Source organism: Jaculus jaculus, chromosome 10 (assembly GCF_020740685.1).
Source record: "Jaculus jaculus isolate mJacJac1 chromosome 10, mJacJac1.mat.Y.cur, whole genome shotgun sequence".
NCBI classification, from domain to species: Eukaryota; Metazoa; Chordata; class Mammalia; order Rodentia; family Dipodidae; genus Jaculus; species Jaculus jaculus.
The window spans coordinates 92,577,436-92,600,235 of record NC_059111.1 but is presented as its reverse complement, the minus strand read 5'-3'; the positions used below and the strand labels follow the sequence as shown (position 1 = coordinate 92,600,235).

The 22,800-nt window shown below is 52.1% G+C and overlaps 1 protein-coding gene across 1 annotated transcript in view; it reads left to right on the top strand.

Moving 5' to 3' along the window:
* The first annotated feature begins 309 nt into the window (after positions 1-309).
* The window catches only part of Podxl (podocalyxin like), a 64,969-nt gene continuing 42,478 nt past the window's right edge, over positions 310-22,800 (top strand). Inside the window, exon 1 of the mRNA XM_045160391.1 lies at positions 310-681. Coding sequence (XP_045016326.1) covers positions 588-681 — 94 coding nt within the window. The 5' untranslated portion in view covers positions 310-587. The remainder of the gene's footprint in view (positions 682-22,800) is intronic.

Sequence of the window (22,800 nt, the reverse complement as noted above, 5' to 3'; positions counted from 1 at the left end):
GTGCGGAGGTCACCTGCGGGCGGGGGACTGAGTGCCCGCCGGTGCCCACGCGCGGGCCCTGCAGTTTGCGCTCTCCCCCGCCCTCCGCGCTCCAGGGCGGAGTTTCCTCCGCGGCGGCTCATTGTTCGCGGCCCAGCGCCCGCCCAAGCCGCCGCCCCGCCCGGCCCCGGGCCACCTCCCCCGGCGGCGGGCGCGCTCCTAGCGGGGAGTCGGGGCGGGGGTGGTAGCGGTGTGTGTGTGTGTGTGTGCGGGGGGGGGGGGGTGCTGGGGGCGGAGGCCGGCGCGGCCGGGACGGGACGGGACTGGAGTCGCCGCAGCCGCGCAGACACCGCCCGGGACGCCGCCGCAACCACCACCACCATCACCACCATCACCATCTCCGCCGCCGCCGCTCCTCGCTGCAGGCTCCGCGCGCCAGCCCGACTTCTGCGGCACGGAGGAGGGGCCTCCGGGTGCGCCACTCGGGAGCTCGGGGCCGTGGCACCAGGCCTCCGTGCGCGGCGCCCACGCTCCCGCCGTCCAGCTCCGCAGCCACCTGCTCGGCCACCACCGCCCCCCAACACCCCTGGGGAAGGAAAGAGGACACGATGCGCTCCAGGCTGGCGCGCTCCGCGAGGCCGCCCCTGCTGCTGCTCCTGCTGCTGCTGGTACTGTCGCCGCCGTCGCTCTCCCTGGAGGATGGTGAGTGACCCAGCTCCGCCGGGACCCCAGTCTTGCTGCCCTCTTGTCGTCCCTCGCCTGGATCGGGGGGGTGACCGGCCAGCCCGCCCGGCGGCGCCGCGTGGTCGCGCCGCTGGCAAAAGTCTCTCCACGCCCGGGCTGCGCGCGGAGCCCCTCCCCTCCAAACTCGAGCACGCCGCAGGTGCAGGGCCCGAGCTTGGAGCGTGGATTGGTCACCAGCGTCCACTCGTAGGGGGTTTTCGGGGCCGGGAGAAGGGGGAAACTTCGGGCTGCCTGGGGGGAGTCCCTTTCCCCGGGGAGAGGGGGTTGCGGGCTGTGATGATCCTTTTTGATTCGTGTTGGCGGGGACCGGGGACGATATTGTGTGGCTGTTGAAAGCAAAGCAGAACCGCGGGCGCAGGCTGGGAGCTCACGAAGTGGGGAGGCGGGGGAGTTCCCGAAGTAGATGACAAGCCTTCAGTAAGTGCCCAAGGCGGGCAGCGTGCTTATTGGTTCTAAGGGGGGGCTTTTTTCCAAGTGTGCAAGCTCAGCTCCCCTGGGCCCGCGCTGGAGCAGGTTGGAGGGAGAATCAATGGGCTTTTCCATAGGCCCACAGTTAACTTGGCTTTAGTGGGGATCGGGTTTTCACGTTGCCAGAGGAACAGATCCTTTCTCCGTGTACGGCCAGGGTGGTGGGCGTTCTCTCACCCCTTTAGTGCATAGAGAAACCTGTCTCATGAAAGGTGTGAGCTTCACCACAGGACCACCTTAAAACAACACAAACTGCACCTCTGTTCAGGTGCACTTTGGAGACATTCCCAACGTGTTCTCTTTTCTAAAGGTGGACTGTTATTTTCTGTGTGCGGTGACTGCGAACCGAACCGCGGCAGGAGTCCCAAAACCCCCTTCCAACAGGCAGAGAATCAGCCCAGGGAGAGAGACGCATTTCAGTTTTGGTGTAACCCACCTGAGCAGGTGTCTGAGAAAGAGAAAGCGGGAAGGGATGGTTCTCATCCTAGGGCCTGAGAACTAGGGCAATGGCCCACCCTGGGAAGGGAACTCCGCTGCTGTAGGGGCGTGTGCGATGGAACTGGAGTCTTGAGACGTGGAGGGAGGGATGAGACCAGAGAGGGCAGGGCAGTCTCTCCTGGGCCTCTGCGAAGCTTTGTGATGCGGAGGACGGGGCAGCGTGCAGGCCGGAGTCTCCTGTAGGTGGCCTGGGATTAAAGGGAAGAGCGCTCCCGCTGGGGGAGGAAGGGTGTGTGCCCCTGGAGGAGGAGGGGTGCTGTGTGAGGAATGACTGCGAGCAGCTTAGAGGACGCTCTCGGCTGAGAAGTTAGTTACCAGAGTTAACTCCCCACAGCCTAGCTGGAAGACCTCAAAGGCCTTCAAGGGCAGTCTTTAACTGGGGAGGCTTTCATGGTTTTGTTTGTTTGTTTCCCTGTTTTTTTCGTGGTAATGTCTTGCTCTATGTAGGAATTCACTATGCAGTCTCAGGGTGGCCTCGAACTCACGGCGATCCTCTCCTACCCCTGCCTCCGCAAGTGCTGGGATTAAAGGCGCGCGCCACCACGCCTGGCTAAGGGGAGCCTTTTGGCACACTCCAAAACAAGATGTCTTAGTGAGCAGTGCTTTTGAGGTTAAAGAAGATGCACCCCTCTTTCTTGCAGGAGGGGATGTGGGCTGTGAGATCTAGAGACCTACCTCCCTGTTCTGTCTGTCCTAAGGGGAGATGGCTTCCCGGGCCACCAGTGAGGAAAACTTAAATCCCAACTCTGCTGGCCTCAAGGCTGAGGCTCTTTCTTGGCACTTGGGCGCTACCCTAGACATTCCATGAAGGGCTCCCCAGTCCCCACACAGAGATAGTTTGAGGTTAGAGTTTGATGTGTGCAAACAAACAAACAAAAAGTTCATAACCTGTCCCTGTTCCAACCAGCAGGTCCCTTGGCTTCTCTGAGCCCTGGTACACAATCCTCAAATGCCATTATGACCCTATGTGGTAACATAGGGAAGCGCCCTGAGAGGTGCTTAATTGCAATAAGGGGCTTGTGGTTATGACGGTGGTGGTGGTGGTGGTGACTTAGGCTGAGGCGGGCCAGCTTGGTATTGGGTGGCAGCTATTTTGCACCCTTCACCGAGGGAGTCTGGGAGGAGAACTTCCTCAAGCTGGTTGTCATCAGGAATAACTCCCAAATTGCTGGAATCTGGTAAATTGCTGCAAAACAGGATAGGCTTATATATAGCTCGAGTCTCTGTAACAAAGGATTTATCCCCGGACAAGTCCCCTTAAGTTTATTTCCTAATCCAGGTGGCCCAGGCCCCTCCCAAATGTACAACCTTCACCCTGGGGTCCTTTCTACACTTCTTTTGTTATCCTTTTGCCTGAGCCACACTGCCAGCGTGGTCTCAGAAACACGCGTGCGCGTGCACACACACATATTTTGCCTGTAAGATTGAATTAAGGAGGGAAGGGACTTCTAGTTTCATCATTGTAGGATTTCTGGGCTTCCATGTTCCTTGGTGATGAAAGAACGGGGTTGATTTCGTACTGTCCATCTGCTGATCTTTTGATGGATAACTTCTGGGCAGGAGACAGACAATGTAGAGTGGATTGACACCTGTGTGCCTGTGAACCAGTCAGTGAACCAAATTCTAGCACCTGCGAGGTAGAGGTAGAAGGATCCACTGTGAGTTCAAGGCCACACTGAGACTACAAAGTTAATTCAGCTCAGTCTGAGGCAGAACGAAACCGTACCTCAAAAAAAAAAAAAAAAAAAAAGAAAGGCAAAAGACAGTGAACCTCCTGAGCCTCAGTTTCCTCCTGTCTGTTAAGTGATTACAAACCTGCCTCCAGGGTTGCTCCAAAGATCAGTGAGGACAGGTAGCTGGTTTGGCTCAGTGCCCAGCTCCCTAAGGGCAGTAGCAGCTTTGTATGTCTATATACTGAGCATATCTTTTGAGTGCTTGATGGGTTTAAGACACCTCAAGCATAAGGATTCTGCTGGGAAAGTCAGTCAGTGCGTGCGTGCGTGCGTGCGTGCGTGCGTGCGTGCGTGCGTGTGTGTGTGTGTGTGTGTATTTGTTCCCCAGGGGCCAGGGAGGCTAAGTAAAAGAGCCCAGGGGGCGCTGGAGAGATGGCTTAGCCTGCCAAGCTTGGTATGTGACTTGCTTTATGGAGTAGAAAAGTATAAACACAGGGCTCGAGAGATGGCTTAGTGATTAAGGCAGTTGTCTGCAAAGCCTAAGGACCCAGAGTTCAATGTCCCAGTACCCCAGTAAGCCGGATGTACGTGGTGCATGCATCTCTCTTCCTCCCTCCCTCCCTCTCCCTCTCTCCTCCCTCTCATAAATAAAAGGGGAAAAAAAGAGCCCTGAGGTTTGGAGGGCCTAGTGTGGGGGAAGAACTTCCTGAAGGTGAGGGGGTTTTCATATGTAGATTTGAAAGTACAAAAGTGTCTGTGTGGGGTGGGAGACGGACTGCTTCCTAGAGTGGTTGAGCAGGAATGAGAATGAGTTGTGAAGTGTGGGGGAAATGGTGGTTGGGGGCTGGGGCCATTGTGGGGAGCTTAAGGTGAGGCCTGTGAACTTTAGGAAGGTTTTGTGTGGAGGTGATGAGCTCTTGGGGCTGGAGAGAAGGCTCCCAGGAATGAGGTGGGTGAGGACAGGGGTAGGATACAGTATCCCAATGGACAGACACTCCATGCGGGGCATGGCAACCCAGGGAAGGACAGAGGCCACCAGTTTAAAGTGTCCAGGAGGGTCCTTGGAGTCACCCTGGGTCTACAGAAGGCCTAGCACAAGTGAGGGAGAGTCTAGGAAGGTTACCTGTCCTCTCTGCCTCTGCCCAAGGAGCCTGCATTTGCAGGGAGAGGGGGAGGGGATCTGACCAGCAGCTGTCCCACCACTTGCCCTTTGGAAGCTGCCGGGGAAGGGAAAGGCTCTGGGGGCATACTGGAGAAGTTCTGATGTCTCAGATGGAGTCGAGCTGTGTTCCGTAAACCCGTGTCCCTTCCCTGTGCCCCTCCTCAGTGCATGGAGGGCAGGAGCCACGCCATGTTTGTCCCTGTTACAGCCCAATGACCCATGCTGACCAGGTGCTCTCTGAGGAGGTTTCCTCTTGGCGATTGACATCAAGGGGTTCAGATCTCCGGAAGGGGCACCCCAGGCTGCAGCATCTGGCCAGTGAACTCCTCCAGCAGCCAGGCCTGTTGGGTGGGAGCAGGTGCCAAGGGCTCTGGATCACAAGCTGCCGGGAGGTTAGCTGTGTCTTTTGCTCCAAAGCCTTCTTATTCCAAAGAGCAGTGCAAAGAGCCCTTGTATGATTACCAGACTTCTGCCGAGGGGGGGGGGGTCAGGATGTGGAACCCTGCTATTCGGGAAGGGGCTGCTTCCTCACACCCTTGGCACAGAGGCCTCAGGCCCGCTGAGGGCAAGCTCTTGGTGTGGCAGAGTAGAAACTATTCTCTGTAACTGGAGGAAGAAGGTAAGGGCTTTGCTCCTAGAAGCAAGCCTAAGCTCACTGGGAACCCCTTTCTCAGCGCTCCGTTTCCTATTTGTGCGCAGGGCTATGAGGCAAGGCTCAGCTGGTGGAGTTTCCTGTCATATACTGTTCCCAGGAACACTATGACACGGGACAAATCTAAGACATGGGTCTCATTCACTTGGGGGCTGGTAAAGATCAAAGGAAGTAGCAGATCTGGCCTCAGGACTCTTGGGGACTCAGAAGACAAATGACTCTAGGTATTCCCTCCCCCCAACCCCCGCCCGAGGTAGGGTCTCACTGTGGCCCAGGCTGAACAGGAGGAATTCACTATGTAGTTTCAGGGTGGCCTCGAACTCCTACCTCTGTCTCCCTTGTGCTGGGATTAAAGGTGTTTCTGGCAGTGTATTGTTTTAAAGAAAAGCCTTCCCAGGGCTGGGAGATAGCTCATTCAGTAAAGAGTTCACATCGCAAGCAAGAAGACCTAAGATTGATCCTTGGAGAAGTGTTGGGTGGGGTGGGGTGGCGTGTATTTGTAATTCCGCCTCTGCGGGAGGTCGAGAGGAGACCATCCCTGGGCTCAAGGGCCAGTCACTCTAGCCTAATTGGTAAGCTCCAAGCCAATGAGAGAACCTGTCAAAAAAAATAAATAAATAAAGTGGGTGGTATTTAACAACACTGAATTTATCTTCTGACCTCCACATACACACCCACACACGTGTATGCCTACTCATTCACCCAGGTGGACACACACGCACACATTAAAATAAAAAGAGGAGCTGGAGAGATGGCTTAGCATAATGGCGCTCGCTTGCAAAGCCTAAAGACCCAAGTTCGATTCTCCAGAACTCACGTAAGCCAGGAGCACAAGGTCACACATGCACACAAGGTGGTGCACGTGTCCGGAGTTTAATTTTGGTGGCCAAGGCCCTGGTGTGCCAATTCTCTCTCTCATAAAATAATAATAATAATAAAGAGTGCTGAGGAGACAGCTTAGTAGTTAAAGGTACTTGCTTGCAAAGCCTGCCAGCCCGGGTTCGGTTCCCTGCCAGTCATATAAAGTCATTTGTAGTGACAGGAGACCCTGGCCAGCCCCACAAACACGCACGTGTAAATAAATAAAAAGTGAACCTTAAGAGTTCAAAAGTGTCTGTACAAAAGTTATACTGTGAGGATCCCCTTCATATTTGTAGTAATGTTTTGGCAAGATTTTTCCAAGTAGCATCCTGGTGGCTGTTCAAAGTACAACCCAGGACTGGAGAGACGGCCTGGTGGATAAGGTGTCTGCTGGGCAGGCATGAAAACCAGAGTCCTGATCCCAGCACCCAATAGATGCTGGGTGGGTGCCGCAGCCCATCCATAATCCCAGCGCTCAGGACGCAGAGACCGGTGATCCCCAGTAGCAAGCCAGTTAGCTAGACTAGCTGAATTGGTGAGCTATGGGTTCAGAGACCTGACTCAATAAATGAGGTGCAAAGTGACAGAGGAAGACACTCGGTGTCAAGCTCTTTCATACACCCTCACCCCCACGCACATGCTCCTACACATGTGCAAACACGTGTTTACACACACACACACACACACACACATACACACACATAAAATTAAAATAAGCAAAAATGAAGCCCAGTTGGCCAAGAGCAATTTACACCATGTCTATATAACCGAGAAAGTCATTAGACACAGAGCAGTAGAGCTGAGAGCTTTCTGGAATCCATTGCTATAACCCCCTCATTTCCCAGGTAAAGGGTGCAGGGCATTTGCCCAAACTCCCAATGGAGTTCTGGCCAGGCAAAAGACAAGTGTACAAAGATGTGTGTGACCGTAGATCATTGGAAACAGAACTTTTGGTGCCTGTTTTCTCCTGGTAATTGAAGAAACATGGACAGTGATGAAAGTAAACTTAACCACATTTAGTTTATTTTAATTTATTTTTTATTTTTTGGTTTTTTTGAGGTAGGGTCTCACTGTAGCTCAGGCTGACCTGGAATTCACTATCTAGTCTCAGGGTGGCCTCGAACTCATGGCAATCCTTCCTACCTCTGCCTCCCGGGTGCTGTTACTTTAGTTTTTTAAAAAATATTTTTACTTGTGCATGCGTCTGGAGTTCACTTGCAGTGGCTAGATGCCCTGGTATGCCCATTCTCACCTCTCTGTTTCCCTCTCCCTTTAAATGGCTCCCTTTAGAATGTCTCTAATAAATAAATGAGTAAAAATAAATCTTAAAAAAATTTAAGAGGGCTGGAGAGATGGCTTAGCAGTTAAGCGCTTGCCTGTGAAGCCTAAGGACCCCGGTTCGAGGCTCGGTTCCCCAGGTCCCACGTTAGCCAGATGCACAAGGGGGCGCACGCGTCTGGAGTTCGTTTGCAGAGGCTGGAAGCCCTGGCGCGCCCATTCTCTCTCTCTCCCTCTATCTGTCTTTCTCTCTGTGTCTGTTGCTCTCAAATAAATAAATAATAATAAATTTTTTTTTTAAAAATTTAAGAAATATTTTTATTTATTTACTAGGAGAGAGAGAAGAGAGGCACAGTAAATGGGTATGCCAGGGTCTCCGGCCACTGCAAATGGACTGTAGGTACATGCACCACTTTTTGCAATCTGGCTTTGCCGTGGGTACTGGGGAATTGAGCTCTGGTCGTTAGGCTTTGAAGACAAGTGCTTTAACTGCTGAACCATCTCTCTGGCCCTATTTTAATTTTCTTGGCTTTTAGAAGCACGGTCTTACTCTAGCTTGGGCTAGCCTAGAACTCACTCTGCTGGCCTCAAAACTCACCATGATCCTCCTACTTTTGCCTCCCAGCTTTAACCAAGTCTTTCCCCTTTCTCTACCATGGGTAAAGTAAAGCTTGGTGTTACATAGTTATTCGGGATTAGGCTCGTCACATACTGTCATAGCGCTGACCACCCTGCATTGTGGTCTGTCTGTGTCTCCCCATTATCCACCACATCCAGGCCATGCCTGCAATAAGCCGGTGGTGAGGAGATGCTTGCAAGGAAGCTAACTGCACAGGTACACACCTACCTGTGGGTTCAAGAGCAGCCCCTCCCTTTACTTCCCACATCCCAAGCTCTTAATTTTTTTTTTTTTTAATTTATTTGAGAGTGACAGACAGAGAGAGAAAGAGGCCGATAGATAGATAGAGAACAGGCACGCCAGGGCCTCCAGCCGCTGCAAAGGACCTCCAGACGCGTGCGCCCCCTTGTGCATCTGGCTAACGTGGGACCTGGGGAATCGAGCCTCGAACTGGAGTCCTTCGGCTTGACAGGCAAGCGCTTAACCGCTAAGCCATCTCTCCAGCCCCATCCTAAGTTCTTGTATTGTCCCTGTGCTCAATCCTGTTTGGGACCACCGAAACAGTGGCAGCATGGACTCTGGCCTGAGTTGCCCTCTGGCCACCAGTCTTTGCATTCCCTCCTTTTCTCCCCAACACATACCACCACCCTGTCTTCCTTTATACCCTCAACCCCCCCCCCCCCCCCCCCCCGCGCCTCGGGTCAGCCACCTTGCACTTCCCTAGGGCCAGGGCGCAGGGTGGCACCCTGTCCGCCAATTGTCACAGCCGGAAAGCTGTGTGCCTTGGCCCAGGGGAAGAGAATTCCGAGGAGTGGCCAAAAAGGCTTGTATTCAGACTCAGACTGGGGTGCAGGGGGCCCCTCTGAAAAGTCTGGCCCCTGGAGAACCAGGCCAACCAGAGGCCCATAGCTGACCCTTAACCTTCTAGCTATCTGACCCTGGTGAGGGTAGACAGGGCAGTGGGGAGCCAAGGCCCTGGCACTTTGTAATTCTTTCTTTATTTTTTAAAATTTATTTATTTATTTGAGAGAGAGAGAGAGAGAGAGAGAGAGGGAATGGGTGCGCCAGAGCCTCTAGCCACTGGAAACAAACATCAGATGCATGCGCCACCACATTCCTCTGGCTTTATGTGGGTACTGGGGAACCAAACCTGGGTCCATAGGCTTTGCAGGCCAAGTGCCTTAACTGCTAACCCATCTCTCCAGCCCCAGTCTGATTTTTTTTTTTTAAATTTTTATTAGCACTTCCCATGATTATATAAAAAATCCCATGGTAATTCCCTCCCTCCCCCCCCACTTTCCCCTTTGAAATTCCATTCTCCATCATATTACCTCCCCATCACAATCATTGTACTTACATATATACAATATCAACCTATTAAGTACCCTCCTCCCTTCCTTTCTCTTCCCTTTATGTCTCCTTTTTAATGATTCTTGTGTTAACCTATAAGAGCATGCCCATTGGCCTCACAGAATACTCCAGCAGGGCTAGTGTAAGGTTGCCATGGATACCATGGCTAGCTCTACCCATTTGAGAAGGGTAACTGAGACACAGGCACAAAGACTTCCAGTTGATCACCCACCCAAGTTTTTCCAAATAGCTCACTCTGTCAACGTCCACCATCTCTGCTTGAATGGCCACTTTTTTTTTTTTTTTTTTTTTCCCCGAGGTTAGGGTCTCACTCTGGCTCAGGCTGACCTGGAATTCACTCTGTAGTCTCAGGGTGGCCTCAAACTCTTGGCGATCCTCCTACCTCCTCCTCCCGAGTGCTGGGATTAAAGGCGTGCGCCACCACGCCCGGCTCGAATGTCCACTTCTTGAAAGACCCTCCAGGGCCACCGTATAACCCAACCCCAATTCCTTCCTATCTGTGGTATCTTTTCCTTAGCACTTGTCACCCAATGCCGATGCTTCTCTTTCTGTCTCTCTTAATAAATTGCATTCTGTGAGGCAGGGGCTTCTGACAGGGCTGTAGTTATAACCTGGCCCACAGTAGATGGTCAATAAATGCGTGTTAAGTCAGTCAGTCAGCCTGTCTGTCAATTCTATGCTTCCTAGCTGCGTGGCTCCTGACCCAAGTCCAGAGAAAGGGAGGATGCCAGGCAAAAGTGGCGCACGCCTTTAATCCCAGCATCTGGGAGGCAGAGGTAGGAGGATCGCTGTGAGTTCGAGGCCACCCTGAGACTTCATAGTCAATTCCAGGTCAGCCTGCCCTAGAGTGAGTCTGTAGCTCAAAAAACAAAACAAAATGAAGAAAACAGAACAGATGAAGGGAGGAGGTGGCAGGCAGGGGGCTTGCCGTGGGTCTTGGAGAACTGGGCAGGTAGGCACGAGAAGGAACAGAAGGACCCCTGGTGGAAGCCTCAGGTCTCCTGTATGGTCCGCACCCTAAGGGTCCTTGAGTAGAACATTAGGGTTGATATTTGTAGTAGATTAAGAGCTGAGGAGATGGCTCAGTGGATAAAAGCACTTAACCATGCAAGTGACTACCCGAGTTCAGGTCTCCAGAATCCACAAAAAGCTGGATGCCCTGGCACAAGCTTCTGTCATCCCAGCATGCCCACGGTAAAAACCAGAGGTGTAGACAGCTGGCAAACACAGCGGTGAACAAGGAGAGATCATGCTTCAAACAAAATGGAAAGCGAGGACTGGCGCCCGAAATGGTCTTCTCACCGCCACACGTGTGCCATGGCTGCGTCTGCACTGATGAATATGTGCGCGTGTGCGCACACACACATGCACACACACACACACACACACACCCCAGAAACTGTAAGGTTAAACAAGCCAGTGTGTCCGAGCGCCAGAAGTCATCTCTCTCTTACGTAATGGGAATTTAGAAACTTTAAATGACAAGATGGCGGTTATGTCATCATTAACATGCAAGGTGGCTACAGAGATGTCAACCGTCAGGAGAAAGGAAGGAATAAGATGGTTGCTGCCACTCCTCCTTTAAGGGTGCCTCAGAAAAGCTAGCGAAAGGCAGGATGCAGTAAATTCCTTAGGGAAGAGAAACTTTTTTTGTTTTTTTTGGTTTTGGTTTTTCAAGGTAGGATCTTGGCACTAGCCCAGGCTGGCCTGGAATTCACTCTGTAATCTCAGGGTGACCTCGAACTCAGAGCGATCCTCCTACCTCTGACTCCTGAGTGCTGGGATTTAAAGCATGTGCCACTGCGCTCGGTGTGAGTGATTTCTTTTTTTTTTTTTTTTTTCCAGGTAGGGTTTCACTCTAGCCCAGGCTGACCTGGAATTCACCATGGAGTCTCAGGGTGGCCTCGAACTCACGGTGATCCTCCTACCTCTGCCTCCCAAGGGCTACGATTAAAGGCGTGCGCCACCACGCCCGGCATGAGTAATTTTTATTTCACCGAAAATCAGTGGTTCCTTATAAAGAAGCAGCGGACGATGGATATTGGATAGGGGGCGGGAAAGCACTACCCCAGTGGTGATCTGTAAAAACCTTGGGCTTGGAGCTGCCTTTGCCATTTCCATCCCTCGGCAGCCACGTCGGCTGTACAGAAGGGTTAGACAAGCAGAGCCCTTCATGGTGTCCAGCTTTGATGGTTTCGCACTGGACCTTGCCCAGCGATTTGGGGTTTTGAGTGTGGGATAACTAGGGAGGGAATCTCTAATAATTTCAGTCCAGGGAAGCCCGGCTCCTCCCATTCATTAAGCTGCACTGTTGAGTCAGGTGCCCTGTGACCTTTTATGAATGAGACCTCGGCTAGGGCAGGCACGGGTAGGACCTGGTTGCCCAGCTGGCCTCGTTTGTCCTTGGCATTCCAGCTTTCTCTTTCATTTCCAAGGGATGACTGATGCTGTTTGGTCCCTGCACTTTTTTTTTTTTTTTGGTTGTTGTTGCTTTGTGTTTTTTTAATTTTATTTATTTATTTAATATTTTATTTTTATTTATTTGAGAGCGACAGAGAGAGAAAGAAGCAGATAGAGACAGAGAATGGGCGCTCCAGGGCCTCCAGCCACTGCAAACGAACTCCAGACGCATGCGCTCCCTTGTGCATCTGGCTAACGTGGGTCCTGGGGCATCGAGCCTCGAACTGGGGTCCTTAGGCTTCACAGGCAAGCGCTTAACCACTAAGCTATCTCTCCAGCCCTTTTTAAAATTTTTTTTAAAATTTTTTAAAAAATTTTTCATTTATTTATTTTTATTTGTTGCTCAGAGAAAGAGGCAGGCAGAGAGAGAGAGAATGGGCGCGCCAGGGCCTCCAGCCACTGTTAACCAACTCCAGATGCTTGCGCCCCCTTGTGCATCTGGCTAACGTGGGTCCTGGGGAATCGAGCCTCGAACTGGGGTCTTTAGGCTTCACAGGCAAGTGCTTAACTGCTAAGCCATACCTCCGGCCCTGTTGCTTTGTTTTGAGTTAGGGTATCACTCTAGCTCAGGCTGACATGGAATTCACTATGTCGTCTCGGGGTGGCCTCGAACTCATGGTGATCCTCCTACTCTGCCTCTATAGAGTGCTGGGATTAAAGGCGTGCGCCACCACTCCCGGCTCCCTGCATCCTTTTTTGAGAGCATTTGAGGACCAGTGACTTTTGAGCCTGAGGGACGAGTTCTGCAGAGCCACCACCGTGAGCTTGGGCGCACACTTGGAGGGGCATCTGGGGACCGTGGTGGTAGTGGTGGTGGTGGGGGGGGGGCATGTCCATTATCAAGGACAGCGTTGTAACATGTCACTGTCTGGGAGTTCCTCATAGAAAGAAGTTTTGTCACAGAAAAGAGAAGAAAATGGAGATCTCTCTCTCTCTCTCTGTCTTTCTCTCTCTTTTCTTTGAGTTGGAGATCTTTTGATGTGTGTTGGTTTTTGAAACGAGAAGCTTCAGTTTAGTCACCACTCTACCACCTGCCAATCTGTGATCTTGGACTTGTGCCTTGACTTCTGTTTCCCCAGCAGTGAAATGGGCACAGTGCTGTCTCAACAGTGAAGGTCAGATACAGTCACAGAGATGTGTCATGTGGAAAGCACTGGCGCATTTTGGTTTACTTTCTTTTCTTAGGGTGAACCTTAGTCTAACGTTCTGGCCCCTCTGGCACTGGAGCATCCATGGGAAACCTCACCTAGCCAAGTTTTCTTATTCAAAGTTCTCTTCTCTTCTCTTCTCTTCTCTTCTCTTCTCTTCTCTTCTCTTCTCTTCTCTTCTCTTCCCTCCCCTCCTCTCCTCTCTCCTCCTCTCCTCTCCCCTCCTCTCCCCTTCCTTTTTTCCTTCCTTCTTATTTGAGAGAGAGAGAGAGAGAGAGAGAGAGAGAGAGAGATGCTGATAGAATAAGCATGCCAGGGCTTCAGCCACTGCAAATGAACTTCAGCCGCACATGCCACCTTGTGCATCTGGCTTATGTAGGTCCTGGGGAATCAAACCTTGGTCCTTTGGCTTTGCAGGCAAGTGCTTAATAGCTAAGCCAGCCCTCTAGCCCTCTTTCTTTTTAAATCATTTATTTATTTGAGAGAGGGAGGGAAGGAATGGGCACGCCATGGTCTCTAGACCACTGCAAACAAACTCCAGATGCCTGCACCACCTTGTGCATCTGGCTTTACATGGGTCCTGGGAATCCGGCCTGGGTCTTTGGCTCTGCTGGCAAAAGCCTCAAGCGCTAAGCAGCCTCTGCAGCCCAGGGTCCTTCCTTATTTAGTGACTGCCCAACAGGAGCACTTCTGAGGGGGCAGGCCCCAGTCCCAGATGAGGGGTCCAGAGAGTTTCGATGAGGTGGAGCCGCGGTGGCCAGCCTTGCCTTCTTGGTTGCCACTCTTGCTTCTCACACCGCTCTTGAGGGAGTGGGCTCCTCCCTGTTGGTCATTTTGTCAGCACAGGCTTTCCTAGGTCCATGAAAGTGCTGACCCTGGCAGTCCCTGACATGGTGGTTATATCACGTTGGTCAGTGTGGTCTCGGGTCCCATGGCCCGGATAAAGGCTTCTACCCGGATAAAGGCTTGTGTGATCGGTTGTCTGGAAGCTCCTCTGGCCAATCCTGAGGCACACACCTCTGCCATTCCCTCTCACTTCCTCTAAGCAGCTTCCTTCCTTGCATCATCCCACCCAGACCCCAGCTCTGATTCCTGGTGACGCCATCGGTGACGCCATCGATCCAGGCAGTGGTGATGTTTTTAGAGCCCGCTTCACATTTTCCTCCTCAGGGAGGGGAGGGAGGAGGAGACACCCACTTCTGTGAACCAGGAGGAGGACTGTTTCCTCACAAAGGAAGGCAGGAATGGAGCTTGTGGGAACTCACAAGTCTGTGCTACCTCCTGGGGAGGGGGGTTGCAATTGCTGCATGCCTCATTTTACCTAAATGGAAAGTTGCTCCATGCCTCATTTTACCAAATGGAAAGTTAGGGATTGCCATCATGTGGTTGTGTTTATACTTTAAAAAGTATTTTATTTATGGAGCTGGGGAAATGGCTTAGCAGTTAAGCGCTTGCCTGTGACGACCCCGGTTCGAGGCTCAATTCTCCAGGACCCACGTAAGCCAGATACACAAGGGGACGCGTGCATCTGGAGTTCATTTCCAGTGCCTGTACGCCCTGACGCACCCATTTTCTCTCTCTCTGCATCTCTGTCTCTGTCTGTAACTCCCAAATAAATAACAAAAATAAACAAAAAAATTAAAAAATCTTATTTATTTATTTTGGGGGGCACACAGAAAGAGAATGGGGGCCACAGGGCTTGTAGCCACTGCGAGCGAACTCCAGATGCATGCACCACCTTGTGCATCTGGCTTACATGGATACTGGGGAACTGAACCTGGGTCCTTAGGCTTCGCAGGCAAATGCCTTAATCACTAAGTCATCTCTCCAGCCTCATGTTTGTACTTTTATATTCCATAAAGCAAGTCACATACCAAACTGTCCCATAAGAACCTTGGTGTGCCTCAAGATTTTAATAGTGTCTCAGTCAAAAGTCAAGGGGTAAAAATGATAAGTAAATGGGAAACTGATCCAAAAGTATGGTAATCCCACCTCGTCTTCCCCTTCTTAGATGATCAGTACATACTATGATCTCATGTTCCCATTGTCTGTTACCTGCCCTTAACCCAGAGCCCCATTTACTTCAGCACTGAACCAATCCCATTTTCTCTTTTCAGCTGACACGTAGTAACACCTTGTGAGTCACTCAGGGGTCCTCTGCGACATTTGAAGGGAAATGACCACCAAGGTAGAGTGACCATGTCCCAGTTTGCCCAGAGCTGACATGCTCGGATCTGGAACATTCCGTAGCAGCCCACACAGCCCTCTGCAAAGACCTGGGTCACACTGGAAAATCATCAGCTATTAAAAAAAACAACCAGACTAGGCGTCTAGAGGTGGCTTAGTGAAAGTGAAACCACAGAAGGCCCAGCCTTTTTTAGAGGATTTATAGGAAATCACGTGGGAGGTCGGGCCCTGGTGAGCGTGCTTGAACCTGGTCCACAGGAACAAGTGCAGTCAAGGCTTGGGTTAGCCTTGTGCTTCTCAGACTGAAGGGCACGGGCAGGGCACCAGCAAAAGAACTGGAGAAGGGGCTGGGGACATGACCCACTTGCCATAACGCTTGCCTAGCTTGCAGGAAACCTTGGGTTTGATCCCTTGCCCACCACAGTATAAATGGGGCCCTCGAGAGGTGGAAGAAGCAGGAGCAATGGAGAAGTTCGAGGCCGTTCTTGGCTGCAAAGTGAGTTTGAGGCAAACCATATGATACCCTATCTCAAAAAAAAAAAATAGCTAGTTGTATGTAGATCTGTGTTTCTGATACTGGATTTTTTTTTTTTTTTCGAGGTAGGGTTTCATTCTAGCCCAAGCTGACCTCGAATTCACTATGTAGTCCCAGGCTGGCCTTGAACTTGCAGTGATCTTACCACCTCTGCCTCCCGAGTGTGGGGATTAAAGGCGTGTGCCAACACACTAGGCTGATTTTTTTTTTTTTTTTTTTGGTGGTCAGTTGGAGGCACACACAATTTATTGATCGCTCTAGCTTTTTTCTTTTTTCTCTTTTAAATTTTTATTAGCATTTTCCATGATTATAAAAAAAATCCCATGGTAATTCCCCCCCCCCCCGCCCACACTTTCCTTTTCTTTTTTTAAATTTTGGTTTTTTGAGGTAGGGTCTTGTTCTGGCCAAGTTTGACCTGGAATTCACTGTGTCGTCTCAGGGTGGCCTTGAACTCATGGCGATCCTCCTCCCTCTGCCTCCCAAGTGCTGGGATTAAAGGTATGTGCCACCATGACTGGCTCTCTCTCTTTTTTTTTTTTTTTTTTTTTTGGTTTCTCAAGATAGGGTCTTGCTCTGGCCCAGTTTGACTGGAATTACTAGTCTCAGGGTGGCCTCCAACTCACAGAGATCCTCCTACCTCTGCCACCCAAGTGCTGGGGTTAAAGGCGTGTGCCACCATGCCCAGCTTTGCTTACCCCCCTGCCCCGCCCCCACATCCCAGGTCTCAGGTGCCAGAGGAGAGTATGGGACGGGATTCCTCAGAACCTGCTGGTGACCTGACTGCCCTGCTTCAGGGCCCGGTGAGCCAAACAGTCGCCACCGCCTTCACATACCTCCCTGCCCGCCACTGATCTCCCTTAAGGCACCCTCCTGGGTGAGCAAGGGTGCCTTTGCTGTGGCGGGTACAGCCCCTCGCCCCTGCCCTAGGGACACTGCCTCACGATTGAAGGCAAGTCCAGTGGCCTTGCTTGGCTCCCTTTCCTGTGAAGCTGCTCGTGAATGGCCCTCATCATGAGGCCACCCCGCCTGTGGCTTCTTCCTGGCCACAGTGAGGCCCTTCTGTAGATTGCAGCTCAGTTGCCTCTGGTCTCTCCCGTGACTTCAGCTCTAGGTTCTTAAGTGTGGTATGCAGGTGTCTATGGGGTGGTGGCAGGCAGCAGAAGAAACCCAGGCAAGTCCATCTGAGTTGAGGGTTGAACAGGGAGAAAAAGAGGCCAGGTGTACAGAGGCAGACTGTAGTCCTCCTTGCTGGCCTTAGTTTTCTCATCGGCGAATGAGGAACTGGCCTAGCGGCTCCCAGGGGCTTTTCCAGTTCTCCGAATGGAACTGACTCACCTGACAGTTTGGGTCCAAATCAGCTGGCGTAACAGGACTGAATCCAAGTGGGCACGAAACCAAGGAGGGGGATCCTAGCGGGACAGATGATGCTGACGCCCTGAGCCACTGGGGGATGGCTGGAGGGGAAGCTGGGAACAGTCAAGGTTCTGTGAATCCCTGCACCATGGTGGAAGGCCCGAGTGCCTGCCCGTGGCATCATGGGACCTCTGTCTGAGACACTGAAGTTCAGATGGGTTCTACACTTCTGCCCAATGGCTAGAAAGGCAGGAGCCAGGGCTAAGCATCCAGAGCTGTGGCAAGCTTGTCACCTTGTTGAGGTGGAACGAAGTGCCCCTGAGACGCTCCTTGCGCCGACGTGACTTGAGATGCAGAGGAAAGTGATGCTGGGTGCAGGACCCAGGGAGCTCACGCGTACATGAGAGTACCCCATCACTGAGCTGTGTTCTAAACCCCACTTCCCTTTTCGAGGTAGGATTTCACACTAGCCCAGGCCGACCTAGAACTCACTATGTAGTCTCAGGGTAGGTAGCCTCGAACTCACGGCGATCCTCCTACCTCTGCCTCCCGAGTGCTGGGATTAAAGGCGTGCGCCACCACGCCTGGCAGCTACCAGATTTGTGAAGCGCCCAGTGGGCCTTGTTGGCCATTCCAGAGCAAGGGACCCTCACTGTGGTGGGAGAATGTGATAGTCATGGCTTGAGGTTTCAAGTAGCCCCTCCCTCCATTGACTCCTTAGTGCTGGGAGCATGGGGGTGGTGGCATAGACTTAGACTTGATACCCAGGCCTCTGAGAGACAGGAGATGCGAGAGAACAGAGACAGTGGAGAGCCCTGGTAGGATGGAGAGGAAGGGAAAATATGTCCACAGCAAAGGGATGACACATGCCTTCCCTCTTGCACCCCTGTTGAGCCCCAAGGCATACTTCAGAAGTAAGCTCCTACGACCTAGGCCAGCCCAGGCCCTTTGACAACTTGAGAAACTTAAGATGTGAACAATTACCATGCTGCTCCCAGCTTCTTGGGGGGAGGGAAAGGGGGGGGGCTGTGAAATCCACATGCCTGCATTTGTGTGCATTTGCTGCGGTCACGGTCACGCCCTCCACCCCAGCCGATGTCATTTCACCTCCTCGACTCCTTGTAGGGGATTGAGTGCGCTCTCTGTTTGGACACCTGGCTTCCCCCCGGGGCTGCCCGGCACTCTTGGCTCACTTCCTAGGCGGATCCCGAAGGAAACCCACTTCCCTGACTGGTTCTGACTCTTATCTAGCACGCTGAGGACTTGGCCTTGTTTAAAAGGAACCAGCCCTTTTGTTTACTTACATTCTTTTACGTCGTGTGGGACCCGTCACTTCCCACCCTCATCTTCCCTCCCCTCGAACAACCCTGGCCCTCCATGGCGGAAGAAGCACCAATGCTGTGCCCTCTGGTGGGTGGTATTGCTTTGCCCTTCAACTCTTTGATTTTCTGCTCTGAGAGTAAGTGGGGTGACAGTTGGGCAGCTGAAAAGGTTGAAGCAAATGGGGTATAGAGCCTGGGGTATGTGCCAGTGAGGACTTTTTTCCTTAACGAGAAACGCATCCATCGGGCTGGAGAGATGGCTTAGCGGTTAAGGCGTTTGCCTGGGAAACCAAAGGACCCAGGTTCGATTCTCCAGGACCCATGTAAGCCAGATGTGTCTGGAGTTTGTTTGCAGTGGCTGAAGGCCCTGGCATGCCCATTCTCTCCCTCTCTCTCTCTGTTTGTGTCTCTTCTATCTCTACTTGCAAATAAATAAAAATTTTTAAAAAGCCAGAAGCTGCCTGGCATGGTGAGACTACCTTGAAAAAAAGAAGAGGGACTGGGGAAATGGCTTAGTCACTACGGCATTTGCCTGCAAAGCCTAAGGACCCGGGTTCGATTCCCCAGGACCCACATTAGCCAGATGCACAAGGGGGCAGGCACATGTGTCTGGAGTTCGTATGCAGTGGCTAGAGGCCCTGGCGTGTCCATTCTCTCTCTCTATCTTATCTGTCTCTTTCTCTCTCATAAATAAATAAATAAAATGTTAAAAAACGAAACGCATCCAAGTCGTTCCTGGAAGTGAGGACTTCTCCCCAGCACAGAGCCTCTGAGAGCTTGGAACTGTGGTCCGTCGCCACCTAGGGCTTCCGCCTGGCAAAAGCCTGCCACATCCCTGGGAAATCCACAGGCTCCATTCCGCAGGCCACTCTCGGTTTCAGAGGTGACTGTCGCTCCGCTGAGGATGCAGGACTTCCCTCTGGCTGGGAGCCCTTGTTTGTTGTCAGGCTGGGAGGAGTGGAGCGCGGTTCCTGACCGAGGTTCCCAGGGGCTGCCGCAAAACTGCACACATCTGTCTGTGGGCGGGGGAGGGGGGGGCGTGGGAATGACACCGTCCACCCTCAGGAAAATATTGACCAGGGTTGTTTTTGAACTTAACAGTGGAAGGGAAGGACGTAGTGCCAAATGCACGCACACTCTGGCTCTGGAAGCGTGAGTGTGCCCGAGGTCGAATAGCAAGCCCTGCTGGCAGGAGGCAGGGCCAATACCACACAGCATACATGGCAACTGTGCATTTTTGTTTGTTTGTTTGTTTGTTTTGAGATAGAGTTTCACTCTAGCCCAGGCTGATCTGGAATTCACTAGGAGTCTCAGGGTGGCCTTGAACTCACAGTGATCCTCCTACCTCTGCTTCCCAAGCGCTGGGATTAAAGGTGTGCGCCACCATGCCCGGCGCTGCTGTGTATTGTTAACAGTTGGGATTGGTGCATTGGCCTCCCCGGGTTTTTGCCAGCTTCCTGACCCGGACTGTGTGGTTCACCCGGTCTAGTCACTTGAGCCCCCAGCTTAAGGCTCCTCTGGACAAGGAAGATATTAAAGGCAGAGTCTGGCCCACATGGGAAGGTTTTTAGTAAATGCTGCCTGCCAAATTTCAAAGGGAGGCGTGTCATGGGTGAACGCGTAGAAAATGCCAGTGTGTAAGACGTCACATCTACACCTCTGTCATCACTGTCACAGGCGCGTCACAACACCTGTGGTGTCCACACTGGCCTCACACATTGATGTCCCCAGACCACGCACGGTAGGACGTTGGCAAGAGTGTCAGCCTGGCCTGCCCATCCAGCCACATCCACCTTCAGTAAGGACATCCGTTTAAGATTTTGGAGTCTTCAGCCAGGCACGGTGGCGTACGCCTTTAATCCCAGCACTCAGGAGGCAGAGGTAGGAGGATCGAGGCCACCCTGAGACTACGCAGTGAATTCCAGGTCAGCCTGGGCTAGAGCGAGACCCTACCTCAAAAAATTCAAAAAATTCAAAAAAAAAAAAAAAGATTTTGGAATCTTTTAAAATTTTCCCCCCAGGGCTTGTACTTTTTTTTTTTTTTTTTTTTGGTCATTGTTCATTTTGACTTAGGATACACATTTCTTCTCCTGTCAGACCTGAGAGACCCCAGGCCACAAAAACTCAGACCTCCCTTCCTTTATCTGTACATATATATAGCACGTGGCCGCCATCGACAGGGAACTCACACAGCAGAGTGAAGGGCACCCCTGCCCCTCCCCCAGGTGCCGTCCTGTTGCCCGGGAGCCCGCCTTGGCAGGTGAGGATGGGCCTCATCCCTGTCCCCGCCCACCACTGGCAGTGGGCAAGCGGCCCCCGGGCACTGTGCCCAGCCTGACAGATCAGGATTCACATGGTCAGCAGCTGGCCAGGGGATTAGGAGGCCCCGGCAGGGTGTTGTTTAAGGAGGTTTCGTGGCTCTTTCCAGCTCAGGAAGAGCCCAGCCCCTTGCCCCCGTAGCTGGGCAGGCTGGCATCCTTAGACAAAGCCTTCAGTAGGGACAAAGCTTGCGGTGGCTGAGCGACTGGACACCGTGTTCCCGCCTCCTTGTCAGAGGACAGCTGAGACAGGCAGGGGAGGGGAGAAGAGTCACAGGGGCAGCTGTGGGCTGCGCCACAGGTAGGTGTGGAGCAGAGCTGGTACCACCCTTAATGGCATTCTAGAATGAGAACAGTTGAGTAGTCCCCCCAAAAATGCACTTCTAAGCTTCCTGCTGAGGGGCAAAGGGGTGGAGCTGAGGTGGGGTCTGGGCCTTGAATTTCCCTGGAGAGGGTCTGGAGGGGCACAGGGTGGGGTAGGGTGTTGCCCACTGCAGGCCCCTGAGTTTTATGTGAAGGAATGGCAGAGGCCATTGTGCCCCCAACCCTCTGTGCCGTATGTGGAAACTGAGGCCCGCCCAGCTGCAGAGCCAGCCTTAGGAAAGGGCCTTGGCTCTAGAGTATTCCCTCTCTCTGCGCCTGCCACAGAGTGCCAACCAAAGGGCCTGGGGTACAACTGAGTGGAGTGACCACACAGAGCCCACTGAGACTGGGTGAGGGGGCCTGGGGCCAGGGCCCAGCACCTAGTTCAGCTCTTCTGTACGTTCAACGGGGCTACAACAGGAGGTCTGTCAGCCTTGGCAATAGCCTGTTTGAGGTGCACACACATGGTCCTCGTTAGAGTCATGACCTGTGATGTGCGTGGTAGCTGGAAGCCATCCAACGAACCCTCATCAGGAGGACTTGTGTCAGGGTGGCGCCCTCAGTCGACATAACTTAACCAACGGGCACTTAGTGAGATGGCTTAGCCGGTAAGGCGCTTGCCTACAAAGCCTAATGACCTGTGCTCAACACTTCAGATCCCACGTAAGCCAGACACACAAAGGCGAGGCAAGCACAAGGTCGCACATGCCCACTAGGTGGTGCAAGTGTCTGGAGTTTGAATGGAGAGGCCTTGGTGTTCCAATTCTCTGTCTTTCTGTCTCTCTCTAAAATAAAAATTAAAAAAAAAAATAAGGCTGGGCGTGGTGGTGCACATCTTTAATCCCAGCACTCAGGAGGCAGAGGTAGGAGGATTGTGAGTTCGAGACCACCCTGAGACTACCTAGTGAATTGCAGGTCAAAAACCAAAACATAAATAAATATATTAAAAAAAAAAAACCCTATTAAGCTGGAAGAAGGATGGATCATGTAAGTGAGATACAGAGTCAAAATGCGGCTGTGTTTGGCTGTTGGTGGGAGACTTAGGCAGCTTTGGGCCTATGTGCAACCTAATCACAGTGTTTCCCTAACACGTGAGAGGCCACGGGTTTGATCCTCAGTACTGCAGTCAATAAATAGGCAGAACTAGCACATATGTCAGGTTGGAAGAATGGCTGCCCTTGGGAGATGGAGAGAAATGCATTCCAGGTTTAGGAAATGCATCCGATTTCTCTGACCTGCTTCGTGATGCGTATTTGTGTTCCGAATGTGTAGTTCTTCAGAAATTTCATGTAGCCCAGGCTGGCCTCAAATCGACTATATAGCAGAGGGTGACATGAAGGTTTTGATTCTCGTGTGATCACCACTGAGGGCTGCTATGACAGGTATGCATCACCATACTGTGCTTAGGATCCAACCGACGCAGGCGAGGCAAACCGTCTACCAACTGAGCTCCATCCCTGACCCCAATCCAGCTGAATTCAGAGCTCTTCCTTGTAAAACTTTCCCATGTCCATGTACCATGTTACTTATCATAAGACACAAACCCTAAAAGAATGTACATGAGGTAACTACATTGCTATCAGATAATGGGATGCACATTCCATCACACAGGTCCCTATATTGGGAGCAGTGGGCCCTTGAAGTCTACAGAGGTCTCTTCCAGACAGATCCTCCAGCCAAATGTGAGGAAGTTGGCTCTGTCATTACAGGACATACAGGCCAAGTGAATCACTTCCCGTGGGTCAAAAATCCTCTTCCCCAAATTGTCACCGGAGTAAAAGGCCCTATCTGCTCATCCAGATGCATCTT